Source organism: Myxine glutinosa, chromosome 3 (genome assembly GCF_964187855.1).
Source record: "Myxine glutinosa chromosome 3, kmMyxGlut1.1, whole genome shotgun sequence".
NCBI lineage: Eukaryota > Metazoa > Chordata > Myxini > Myxiniformes > Myxinidae > Myxine > Myxine glutinosa.
Genome location: NC_136263.1, coordinates 108,432,550 through 108,445,618, shown reverse-complemented (window position 1 = coordinate 108,445,618; position 13,069 = coordinate 108,432,550). Strand labels below are relative to the sequence as shown.

At 40.6% G+C, this 13,069-nt stretch overlaps 1 protein-coding gene across 23 annotated transcripts in view; it reads left to right on the top strand.

Moving 5' to 3' along the window:
* LOC137423285 (MYND-type zinc finger-containing chromatin reader ZMYND8) overlaps positions 1–13,069 on the top strand; it is a 273,708-nt gene that overhangs the window by 112,054 nt on the left and 148,585 nt on the right. For all 23 annotated transcript variants that reach the window (XM_078774428.1, XM_078774425.1, XM_078774421.1 and 20 more), the window contains 3 exons: positions 17–253; positions 3,695–3,808; positions 4,705–4,797. In XM_078774428.1, coding sequence (XP_078630554.1) covers positions 17–253; positions 3,695–3,808; positions 4,705–4,797 — 444 coding nt within the window. The remainder of the gene's footprint in view (positions 1–16; positions 254–3,694; positions 3,809–4,704; positions 4,798–13,069) is intronic.

Below are 13,069 nucleotides of genomic sequence, written 5' to 3'. Positions count from 1 at the left end.
CTTATCCCATCACCAGTCTGCTGTGACTCGGGGCCCGTTTTATCAACCAGCAGCAGAAACTGGGACATCGGGAATATCTGGGGGTCTGGTTGGCACGGCAGGACCACAGGATAGTCGCAATGACTTCTACTGTTGGATTTGCCACCGTGAAGGACAAGTTCTCTGCTGTGAGCTTTGCCCGAGAGTGTACCATGCTCGCTGCCTCAAGCTGCCTGCGGAACCGGAGGGAGACTGGTTCTGCCCAGAGTGTGAGGTCAGGAAGGTCTCTTTGGATGATGGTCGTGAATTAACTATCTCTTCTTGCAATATGGGACTTTCAAATTGGTGTTTGAATGCTAACGAACCCATGCTCTGTGCATGTGTTTACAGTGACTCGGTTCTGCACACCGGGCACTTTTACCATGCCGTTGCTAGCATTAAATGTGTAATTGAAATCTTCTTTTAAACATAATTTTCAGCATTTAAACAAAATAGTGGCAATTTCAAAATGGTTAACCATAATTGTTCTGTTCCTCGATGCAAATCACACTCACAAAAATACAGCAAGCACGAGAAATATCCATGGATGAGAGGTGTCAAGTTCCAATCATTGCCTGTTAATACAAGCGAGCGGCGGCAGTGGATAAACACACATACACCACAATTTTTCATTTCTGTTTCACACACACACACACACACACACACACACACACACACACACACACACACACACACACACACACACACACACACACACACACACACACACACCCGGCTACCATGTAAATAATAGCTGGCACAGACAGGATTTGTGTATTTTCATGTCACGAAGATGTTCTTTGTGGAATAGTTGATAGCCATTACTTTGTTGGTAATGAATCACAGCATCGCCTTTCCAATTGCAGATTTCCATTAAATCATTGACCAAAGAGGCATGTTCACAGGACGCACTCCCGCAAGGTTCAAAGTCCACTCGCTGGTAGCTATAGTCGGAGGTATTGGTAGCACACACCCATCCCGTCCACTCAAGCCTTGACCCGGCCCATATGGTCATGAGTTTGCAGTATGGGTAGCTGCAGTTTGGGTAAATTGAGAAAGTGTGTCAAATGGATATCTTCCAAATCTTTCATCGTGTAGAGGCACACTCCTTTATTCTTTTAGAAGCCTTGTGAAGTATTTTATGTAACAATCCTTATCTCACCAGCACAATATACGAGTACGTTAACACGACCCAAACACCGCTGTTTCTAGGGGTTTTTGCACATGTGCTCCGAGCATTCTGGGTGGATTACCTCATTTCAAAAGTCCCGTATTGCGCCTTTATTGCTGAGGGAGTCTTGTCTATCCAGGTGTGCTGAACGCCCCCTGGTGTTAGAGTGGGGGTCTGCATTATCCTCTTCTCCCACCCATATCTCAGCAAAGAAGAATAAAAGTGATAATTTGGTTGTCATGACAATTAAATCATTAGTTAATCTTTTTTTTCTTCACTCTTTTAGTCTGCTGTAGTTTTAGTCCACTACTGTTTGTAATATTGATGGAAGAATGGAAGGTTTTAATTCCCATGTGAGTTAATATATGTTGATGACTTTGAATTGAATTCTGAAAGTGAAAAAGAAGCAATAAATAAATAAATAAATAAATAAAGAGATGTTTCAAAAATGGAAAAGTACAATAGAGAAGAAAGGTTCAGGTATTCTCATGAGCATTAATAAAATGAAGGTTAAGGTTAGTGGTGAAAAAGGAGAGAAAGTAGCCAGACAATGGCCTTGCTCACTCTGTGAAAAAGGAGTTTTGAAGGAATTAATTTCAATGTAGGTAGTTGTCGATGGTATCACAAGAGGTATCACTGGAAATTTGATAGCAAAAGCTGGAATTGTCATACGTAAGCTTGAACGGCCCTCGGTATAGCGCATACCTCCGTCATGTTAAACGGTTTACGTTTTGTATCGCACTGATAGGATAGATCTGCATCCGGGCCTGAACCAAAATCTAATCGGCTTTTACTTGTCACATAACCAACTTTATCCACCAAGTTTTGTCATAATCCATCCACAACGTTTTGAAATATCGTTCTACATATCGTTTTTGGCCATATCTCTCATTGGTGAAGAATCACTTAAATAATTAAAAAATTCTCGGATCTGGATCTGGGTCTTCACCAAAATCTATTCAGGTTGTCATTGTCACACACCAAACCTGTCCACCAAGTATCGTCCAAATCAGTTTGAGATACCGTCTTATATATCATTTTTGGCCTCTCAATGGTGAAGAATCACTTTTAAAATTATACATGGCCTCTGTTAAAGGGGACACACAAACCTTTTATTTTTTTTTTACCAGAAACATTGTGCTTTTTGACACACAAACATTTTGAAATGCATTGTAGCTTAACCTCCCGTTTTATACATTAACAGAAAGGGCCATTGATTAATTTATTCAATGGTGGAATTTGGCCCTTTTTTTTTTGAAGTAGCCACATGCATCAATATTTTCTCACCTCTGCCAACTCTGAACTCCTGCCAAATTCCATTACCTCTTCTTTTTTCCCACACTTCTTTAACAAAGAGATCTCAACACAGAAAGAGCATAAGCCCATCATATCTGTGCCACATACACACCCCACAATCCCAATTTGATGACAACATCCACTCAATGCAAAGCGGGAAGGCGAACATCAGGGGATGATGGGCAAAGCAGTTCAACAAAGATAGGACATGAACAGTAAAAGTAGTTTTTTGTTTTTAGTTTGGGGTGGGATATGGAAAGGCAATTTGATGAGGGTTCCATTAATACAGACGACATGTTGATGGTTGACAACACCCACAACTCAAACTATCAATATCTCAAGATACCTCGACAACACAACTCCCACAGATCACAAATATCAATTCCAGTGTTCCTTCTATTTCTGAATCCTTCCTTGTACACCCACTATCCCTATTGTTTCTTGGTACCTATCCAATTCCATTCTAAACCTATCTATTGTCGCTACTGCGACCACCTTCCCAGGAAGGCCATTCCTTGCATGGATGACTCTTTGTGGAATACCCACGTCATGGTCCTGTGTAAACTCTACTCATATCTACTCTCAAGCTATTCTCCCTGGTCCTGTTCCTGTTTATCAGGCTATTCCCCCTGGTCTCATCCCTTGGGTGGATGTTAACCTGGACGACCCATCTGCTTAACATTTGTTTATTGTTTGTGGAAGTGAAAGACCCCACTGTGTCTTTTGCGATTAGTCGCCGAGTCATCGCTGGCACGCTGCACAAAATACAAATTCCTTCCCGCATCCCGAAGCCAAACAGAGTGGTGACAAAGTCTTTGTACTTAACCTTATCTAAAAATAGTTATTTGTTGGACTCTACGGCCTTTTGGTAATCGGTAAAGATGGAAGGATGGTATGCAAAAAAAATTGCTATTTATTTTTATATATTAGACAAAGTTTAAAGTTTATTTTTAAATATTCTGGTTTTTAACAAAAATAAAAACTCTCATAAAGAATAACTAATCATGTTACTTATCATGCAATTACTATTCCCACTTCTTGGGGGGTGGTGGGGTGGAGAGGGGTTTGGGGGGGGGGGGTGGGGGGGGGAAGAGGATTGGTGGGATAGAGAGGGTTTTTTTATGACTGAGAGTGAAATGCACTTGGAACTTGGGCTGTTTGGAGTTTTGATTTGTTTGGGTGAAATAAAGGATTGTTTGTTTTTTGCAGAAAGTTACAGTCGCAGAATGCACAGAGACACAGAGCAAGGCAATGTCAATACTGAGCACCGAGCAACTCTCCTTCCTCCTAAAGTTTGCCTTGCAAAGGATGAAGCACACAGGGGTTGGTTAAAATACCTGTACTTGTTTCGGTTTTTTTTCTCTATCTTTCTTGTATTCTGTAAGAAGGCAGGTTCAATGCTGCCAAAGTAGCCTCATGGCAAGGATTACACTGGGTGGTTTGCCTTCGCCTCCCCATTGGTAAATTTGACATTTAGCTAGGGTGAACGTGATAGCTGGCCTACTCTTCGCGAAGGACACAGTGGGATCTTTGACGTCCACCAATTAATGCTGGCAGATGGAACGCCTAGTTTAACGTCTATCCGAGGATCCGAAGGATGGCACACACTGATGAATCACCTTGCTTGCGGAATACCGGGATGACAGTTTGTAACTGGGCCGAAGTTCAAACCCAGGCTAGATAGCTCAGAGGAAAGTGTGCGCACCTCTAGGCTGTCCTGCCAGCCCCAAGTATGATCGTTTTCATTGTTATTATAGTACAGTACTGTGTTTTTATTGTGTAACAAAACCTGTAGTCTTTCAACCTTTTGATAATGTGACCAAGCATTTACAGTTAAAGTATTGTGGATCAAAGTCCTTTATTTTCTCGAAATGTGAAATTAAATACTTTCACATATTTCTGCTCATTCTTGTCATTCATTGTTCTTTTCATGATAGCTTTAATTTCACGTGCAGAATATAACCATGAGCTGGCAGGACCACCTAAAGGTACATAAATAAAATCCAGAAGTTTCAGTGCTATTGAAGTAGTCCAGAATTGGTCTCTCTTTCGATTGACACTGATTTGATTATTCAGAAGCATGTGCTGCTGCCTTATTGCATTGAGTTAAATTTTCCCCATTCAATTTGCATATTTAAAATAGAGCGATTATGCTATTGGCTCATTACTCCGTGATGAAAATGGAGTTCTGACTTGTACTGTATCTGTTTGTGTCACAGACCGATCCTTTCCAGAAGCCAGTCTCCTTAGAACAGCATCCAGACTATACAGAATACATTTTCCAACCAATGGATCTCAGTACCCTTGAGAAGGTATGAATGGTATCAAAACATTGGCTGGCCATTTGACTATAAAATATAGATAAAAGCTTTAATAGCTCGACACAAAAGCACATAATTGCCCAATAGTGATATAATTGTACAGTATACAGGATAACACATGAACTCAAACACTGACCCAGTTGTACAGAGACAACCCATTGAGTGAACATCAGATAGGGTTTGTGGAAGAGGTTTATTACTTCAAATGTTATGAAATGAAAAACAATACTGATTTTACTTGCAATCTCTTGTTACGAGGTGTAAAATATGATTCAAAATAGAATAGCACTCCATAGAGCGCATACCTCCTCCAGGCTGAACCAGTTTGTTATCTATCCCTCTGATAGGCTGGATCTGCATCCAGACCTTAACCAAAATATAATCGGCTTGTTCTCGTCACCAAACCAACTCATCCACCTCGTGTTGTCATAATCCGTCCACAACTTTTTGAAACATCGAGCTATGTATCGTTTTTGGCCCCATCTCTCAATGGTGAAGAATTACTTAGAAACTTAAAAAGTCTCGTATCTGGATCCAGATCTTCACCAAAATCTAATCGGTTCATCCATGTCACATTCCCAACCTGTTTCTCAAGTTTAATCTGAATCAGTCCACAACGTTTTGAGATATCCTGCTCGCAGACAGACAGAAAGGGGTGAAAACATAACCTCAGTCTACCTTTGGTGGCAGAGGTAATAAAGAAGAGGAGAGTTAGGATGGTATTAAAGCAGGGGTCCATACTCAAATAATGGTGAATGAATGGAAATAAAGTTTGGGTGCACCAAAGCAGTTGGTGACCATATTTCTTAAAGAGGGACAAAAGTGAATTGAATAAAAGAGGATTTCAGGAAGTAAAAACAAAAAACTGGAGAAAACGAATGCAGAGACTGGAATGAGGCCATGGCAGCAACTCAGATGTGTGTACCTTCAAGGAAGACTGACTGTAAAGGCAGTGTTTTGAAACGGATGAGGTTAAGAACATAGTTTAAAAAAAAAAATTCCCTTTTTTTCAGAATTTTGCAATTCTGAAATTAGATTCAATTCCATTGAATTGAATTCAAATTCAATTCTCAGCAAAAAAAAAAAAAAAGGCCATTTCCCCTGCTAGAGTGGGGGTTAGGCTTACGGGCCCCATGACGATCATCATGGTTCCTTTTTTGAGGCAATGTTTTTATTGCTGGATGTCCTTTTTGACGCCAACCATTTAGTCGCCTCACGAAGGGATACGGTGTGCCTATTCTAAACCGGGGCACGAACCGGCACATTCATCCCAGCAAGCTGGTACTCAATTTGCCGACCTCAAAAGGATGACAGGCTGAGATAACCACCCTGGCGTTAATTCAACGATCGACCGGGATTCAAACTCTGGATCCTAGGATCTCAAGTCAGCACCCTAACTGCTAAGCCAACACCAAGCTATTTAAGAACATAGTTTGATGTTTATTAACCGCAGAAATTTGTTGAAACTATCTCCAAACCAGACCTTTTCCACACATCATTTCTTAAGGGTTAACTTGAACAATAGCTTTGTGCTTTGAACTCAACAGGCTCCAAAAGTTACAGGTGAGTATGAGGAGCAATAACAATAACTACAAGGTGCAGGGATGGCAAATTCACTGCACACGATGTGCAACACACGCAGAGTAAATCGAGTGTTCATTTACGTCTGTAGGATGTCTAATAAATAAGATATAAGCACACCTCACATTAGGCTGAGGCTTCAGACTTTGGCATGCTCACGACGCTGCACCGTCGAATAAACGACGCTGCACCCGACGCTGCACCCTTAATTGTTTGACGAAGTTTTTACTTGTTCTTTTTTTTTTTTGGACGTTGGTTGTTTTTTTTTGAATTTTTTGACGAAGTTTTTACTTGTTGGTTAATAAAACAACAGCATAAAAAAAGATGAGCATGGTGCAAAAGAAGAGTCCATAATGACGTTAAGATGAAGTGCTTTACATTCACTTCAGTTTGTAATTTTCCCAAAGACGAGCAGAGTTTTCATGCTTTTTCAAAATACAAACTAGAAAGCATCTCACAATGCAAAGCCCATCTGCATCCACTTTGTACTCAAACTAAACTCAGCGAAAGCAACAGCTTAAAAAATAACAATTTGAAGTTTAATAGTTAGTGGGTTTTTTTAATCAATAGGATTAAAATTGACGATTTTATGTGACTTTGATCTTTTGACTGCAAACAATAGGGTTTGGTGACCCAAAATGCAAATCCTGTTCAAATTTCAAGTCACTTGGAGGAAAATTGACGATTTTATGCGAACTTGATTATTGACCTTAAAAATTGTAGGATTGTAGCTTTTGATTAGTGAACAAATTCAGTGACAAAATATGCAAATTCTGTTCAAATCTCAAGTTAATCGAATGAAAATTGAGGATCTTAAATCCTTGAGTTGTAACCCTCTGATCCTTTGATGCAATTATTAATTAGTCTTCGCCATATTCTCATGAGAAGGCTTATTGAAAATTTTATGACAAAAACTCAAATTATGGCCCACGTTAAAAAAGATTATGTCCTCGACAGACAGACAAAGAGACCAATAAAAGCCGTCAAAGACCGATACTTGTGAAAGCAGTCACTGCAACCTTGGCCTTTGGGCTACAAATCAATAGGCTTATAGCTTTTGATTGATGATCCATTTCAGTGACCAAATATGCAAATTCTGTTCAAATGTAACGTCATTCGGATGTAAATTTACTATTCCATGTGATTTTGATATTTTGACCTCAAACAATAGGCTTTGGTGACCCAATATGCAAATCCTGTTCAAGTCTTGTCAATCAAATGAAAAGTGACAATTTTTATGTGACCTTGACCTTTGACCCTCTGACTTTTTCCCCCAATTATTAATTAATCTTCTCCATATTCTCATAATGAAGGACAAAAGCTCAAAGGGTAAATATGCTATGGCATGGACACGCACACACGCATACACACACACACACACACACACACACACACACACACACACACACAAATTGTGTCTGTGTGTGTGTATAATTTCTCTAACCTCTGCGCAGGTGGACGGCTGGTGACAAGAATGCAAGTCCTCATCAAGGACTCCCTCAACCGCACCTTAAAATGTGACATTTAGATTATACATTGAAATAACTAAATAAATATGTTGGTGGTGTTAGTAAAGTGTATAGAAATAAATAAATGAAGGTGGTATGTAGTTAGCGTTGATGGTAAAGTGTATCTATAATAATAAAAGAGTGCGAGTGTGTGTGTGTGTGTGAGTGTGTCTCCTCCATAACTCCAAAACCATGAAACCTAGTAGCCCGAAACTTTACATGCATACTTCGGGAACTCAAAGGAAGTGCATGAAGGAAAACTGGGTGTTTGGGTAAATTTAAACACCCCTTTTGAATAGAATTAACTCACCTCATCATGAAAAAACAAAAACAGACTTATCTTTGGTCAGCCCACTCTCCCTTGCAGGGGTCCTAATCCGCCATTTGTTTCAGCCTGCTCAAACATTCCTTGCCTTGAAACCACGATGTACTCTCACGTACTAATTTAAGTATAGTTTATAATCGAAATCTGTCTTCGGATTTGACGATCGGGGCATGTGCACTAATAAACGGTCAAAATCTGGAGTGAAATCTGAAAATTTTAAGAAAATCAATAACTCTTATAATGCTGCATATTTACGTATTTACTTTCATCAAGCAAGGCTGTGATCCATTCCTCCTCCATATTTACAAATTGCCAAAGCATTAAACTTAACTTTTTCTACTGTTCAGTGAATTATATTGAGTGAAGAAAAGATTAAGAAATGTGCTTAAAGTGCAACTTAATTGAGTGCAACGAGAATAATTATGATAAAGTGCTCGTCATCGAATGCCTGGTCTACGCTCTATACATCGCTACTCACCTGCCAAGCCAGCCGCTCAGTATCAACCATTTCGTTAGAGTGCTTGCTTGAGTGCTTAAGCCACTTGGCATGCGCTCTACAAGCTGCTTGGTTGTTTATTTGCAATCCATGGCGATAGTCAATTGCGGTCTTTGTTTTTTTATTTACAGGCCGCAACGGTTTCTGTTCGATAAAGCGCTCATCATCGAATGCCTCATCTTCGCTGTATGCATCGCTAATCGCTTGCCAAGCCAGCTGCTTCGTATCAACCATTTCGTTGGAGTGCTTGCTTGAGTGCTTAAGATACTTGGCGAGTGCTCTTCAAGCTGCTTGGTAATGGATTATACTACTGTTTCACCATTCTCTTACTTTACATTTGCTTTATTTGTTGTTTTGCTTAACTATTTGTAATGACTTTGTTGCTCAACTATGAAGGCTGCTCTTCGATGTTTGTTTGTTTGCAAGCCATCAACAGTGGTCCGTCCTTTTTATTCGTTGATACAATCCTTTTTTCGAGCCGAGTGGAACAGGCCATATTTGCTAGATTATAATCTATAATTATTTTTTTTACACGAGATCACATTGTTTCACCTTTTTGTGTGATCTCCTTTCATTTCTAGCATGGTATTCCATTTAATTAGGAGCTTGGAGGGATGTTATCTTCTCTATAAAAGTGAATGCAGCCTTATGTCCCATTGGGACGAAGAGGATAAGTAAGTAATATAAAAGTGAATGAGATATTGTTTGTTTGTTCCTGATGCTCCTCCTCTGAGCTCCCAAGCTTAATCACGCTGAAACTTTATAGGGTCACATTTTTATTTATTTATCACGATACACCTTACAAGGGGTTTTAAACAGTCATTTTCTCGCAATTCATAACTTTTAAACACACGAGCAACCACCTGTCACGGGGAAGGTGTGGGAGTCCGGAGGGAGGCCGTGGCAGGGGTGGAATGAGGGAGGGGTAGTGGTGGGATGAGGAAGGGGAAGGAGTGGGGGGAGCCATCTAGCCTGAAAAATGGAATGTATCACCGAAAAAAAGTATCGCTGTCGATGGCTTGCAAACAAACAAACATCAAAAAATATCACTCAAAGTTGAGCAGCAGTCATTACAAATATTTAAGCAAAAAGACAAATAAAGCAAATGGAAAGGTAAGAGAATGGTGAAACAGTTTTATGATCCACTACCAATCAGTTTGTGGAGTGCTTGCCCAAGTGGCTAAAGCACTAAAGCAAGTACTCCAATGAAATGGTTGATACGGAATGGCTGGCTTGGCAAGCGATTAGCGATGCATACAGCGAAGATCAGGCATTCGATGATTCGCACTTTATCATACAGAAACCGTTGTGGCCTGTATAAAAAAGGACCGCTGTCGACTGTATCACCATGGCTTGCAAACAAACAACCAAGCAGCTTGTAGAGCGCTCTCCAAGTGGCTTGAGCACTCAAGCAAGCACTTCATTGAAATGGTTGATAATTTATCAATTATGTTTTGGCAGGTGAAGAGCAATGTATACAGCGAAGATCAAACATTTGATGATGAGCACTTTATCATAATTATTCTCATTGCACTCAATGAAGTTGCACTTTAAGCACATTCCTTAATCTTTTCTTCACTCAATATAATTCTCTGAACAGCAGAAAAAGTTAAGTTTAATGCTTTGGTAATTTGTAAATGTGGAGGAGGGAGGGATCACAGCCTTGCTTGCTTAAAGTATAAAGTAAGTACCTAAATGCACTGAGTTATAAGAATCATTAATTTTTTTGGAATTTTCAGATTTCTCTCCAGATTTTGACACTTTATTAGTGCACATTCTCCGGTCGTCAAATCCGAAGACATATTTCGATTACATGCTTAAATTAGTTTGTGAGAGTACATCGTGGTTCCAAGGCAAGGCATTTTTGAGCAGGCCAAAACAAATGGCAAATTAAGACCCCTGTGAGGGAGAACAGGCTGACAAAGGATAAGTCTATTTTTGTTTTTAGGTCATCTCATCTCGATTCACAAAGCGTCCGTCCATCTGTCCGTTAAGTTTTTGCTATTTCTGCTACTTCTCCCTTATCACCCGGCTGATTGTTCTGAAACTTGACACATGAATACAAGACAGTATCCCGCACAATCACTCAGGCTTCGATTTTTAAATTTCGGATCATGGAGCCTCCCACGGGGGAGGTTACCCCCTAAACTTTGGATCCCTACTCATCCCTTATTTACCAACCGATTGCTCTGAAACCTGAAACAGCCCTTCTACTCGATGGCCCACACAATTGCTCATGCATCGATTTTTTTTATTTCGGATCATGAGGGCTCCTAGGAGGGGTGGCGGGAGTTTACTCCCTGAAACTTCAGATCCCTACTCCTCTCTTATTTATCAACCGATTGCTCTGAAACCTGATACAGCCCTTCTTCTTGATGCTCCAAAGGATAGCTGTCTTCGATTTTTAGTTTTCGTTGTTTTCAAATTCGGATCATAGGGGCTCCCAGGGGGGTTACCTGAAACTTTGGATCCCGACTTGTCCCTTATTTACCAACCGACTGCTCTGAAATCCGATACAGCCCATCTACTCGATGGCCCGCACAATCGCTCAGGGTTCGATTTTTCCCCCCCTCATCCTCCCAAAAAATAATCAGCAGTGGTCTGAACAATAATCTCAAGAGATGACCCTTAGCCCACTCAGGGTTATTTTATTTCATGATGAGATGAGTTAATTATCTTCAAAAGGGGTGCTTAAGTTTGCTCAAATACCCAGTTTTAATTTATGCACTCCCTTCGAGTTCCCTTAATGTGCATGCAAAGTATCTGGCTGCTATGTTTCATGGTTTTGGAGTTACAGAGGAGACACACTGACACATATACACTCACTTTTATTTTTTATTATATACTAGCAAAAGTATTCAGGCTTTTCCGGGCAATGCAGGGTTGCTTCGCTGATGAGAATATTAAGAGAGGGGTGCGAGAGGGATGAGGGAGAGAGAGAGAAGAGAGAAGAGAGAAGAGAGAAGAGAGGAGAGAGAGAGAGAGAGAGAGAGAAGAGAGAGAAGAGAGAAGAGAGGGAGGAGAGAGAGAAAGAAAAAAAAAAGAAAAAAAAAAGGAAGGAGGAGGGGAGGGAGAAGCGGAGGTGTTGAGGGGGAGTGAAGGGGGAGTGAAGGAGAGGGGGAGATAGGAGGAGGAATGGAGGGTAGGTGTAGATGGGGGAGGGGGGGGAGTGCAGGAAGGGGAAGTGGAAGAGGGGGGGGGGGGGAGAGAGAGAGAGAGAAGGGAGAGAGAGAGAGAAGGGTGAGAGGGAGGGTTGAGAGGGACGGTGAGAGGAAGGGTGAGAGGAAGGGTGAGAGGAAGGGTGAGAGGAAGGGTGAGAGGAAGGGTGTGATATATCATGGTCCCCAAAAGTATGTACAATCCTGCACTATTCTCTGCTATAAACTCTTATTAAAAACTGCCAAAATTCCAAATTTGCTCCGATTCAAAAGTCATTTGATGTGCCTCAAGCCCAGCTATTATTGCTTAAATGTGCTGAACATTAAATAAATGCATCGTCATTTTCGAGTTGAGGTTCTGAATGGATGGATGAATGAATGGCCGGACAGACTGACCAGACAGACAGAGCCCAAAATACAAGTCTCAGCGAGGATGACACCCAGATTGGAGCTAAAAAAATACTGGAGAGTGAGGGGGTGGAGGTGGAGGTGGAGGGGTGGTGGAGAGAGTTTGGACTTTCCTGATAGAAGATTGTACAGTACGTTTTATCAAGATCATCTGTCAACATTTTTTGCATGAAATATGCAAGACACAAACCACCTTTAATTGATTAGTCCTCTCTATTAATATGGTTGGTGTTCTGTTATGTCCTGATCCATTCTATATTCTAGCTTCTCCACGAACCTCAACATTGTACACAAAAAGAGCAACAAAGGGGGAATTTTCTCCTCCCCATGGATGCCAACTGATTGGGTTTGTCCATGCTCTATCCTTTTTGAATGGGGGAGCGTGAAGCAAAAAAAGCAGCATGTACTATTTTTAAAGTCTTTGGTATGACCCAGCAAAAGGCTGACCTCCCAGACTCAGAGAAGATCTTTTACCATCATGTCACAGATTTTGGTTAAAACACATTCTGCTTTTCCATATGGGAAAATAATCACAGTCATGTTGGGAGAGTTTCCCTTGTGTTTCCTTTTACTTTCTTCTATCTATTTTACCTGAAACTCAAAATGTTTTTTCCATCTTTTATCCAGTTTCTAACGTTTGTGGAGACCTTGCTTTGCATCATACACTACTCACATCATACAAGTTAGGGATATTGGCAGGTTCTTCGGTGTGGTTGCTTTTGTGTATTAATTATGTTGAAAAAAGTTGTTGCTCCTAATTCTATGGTTATTAATGAATAATGAGTGT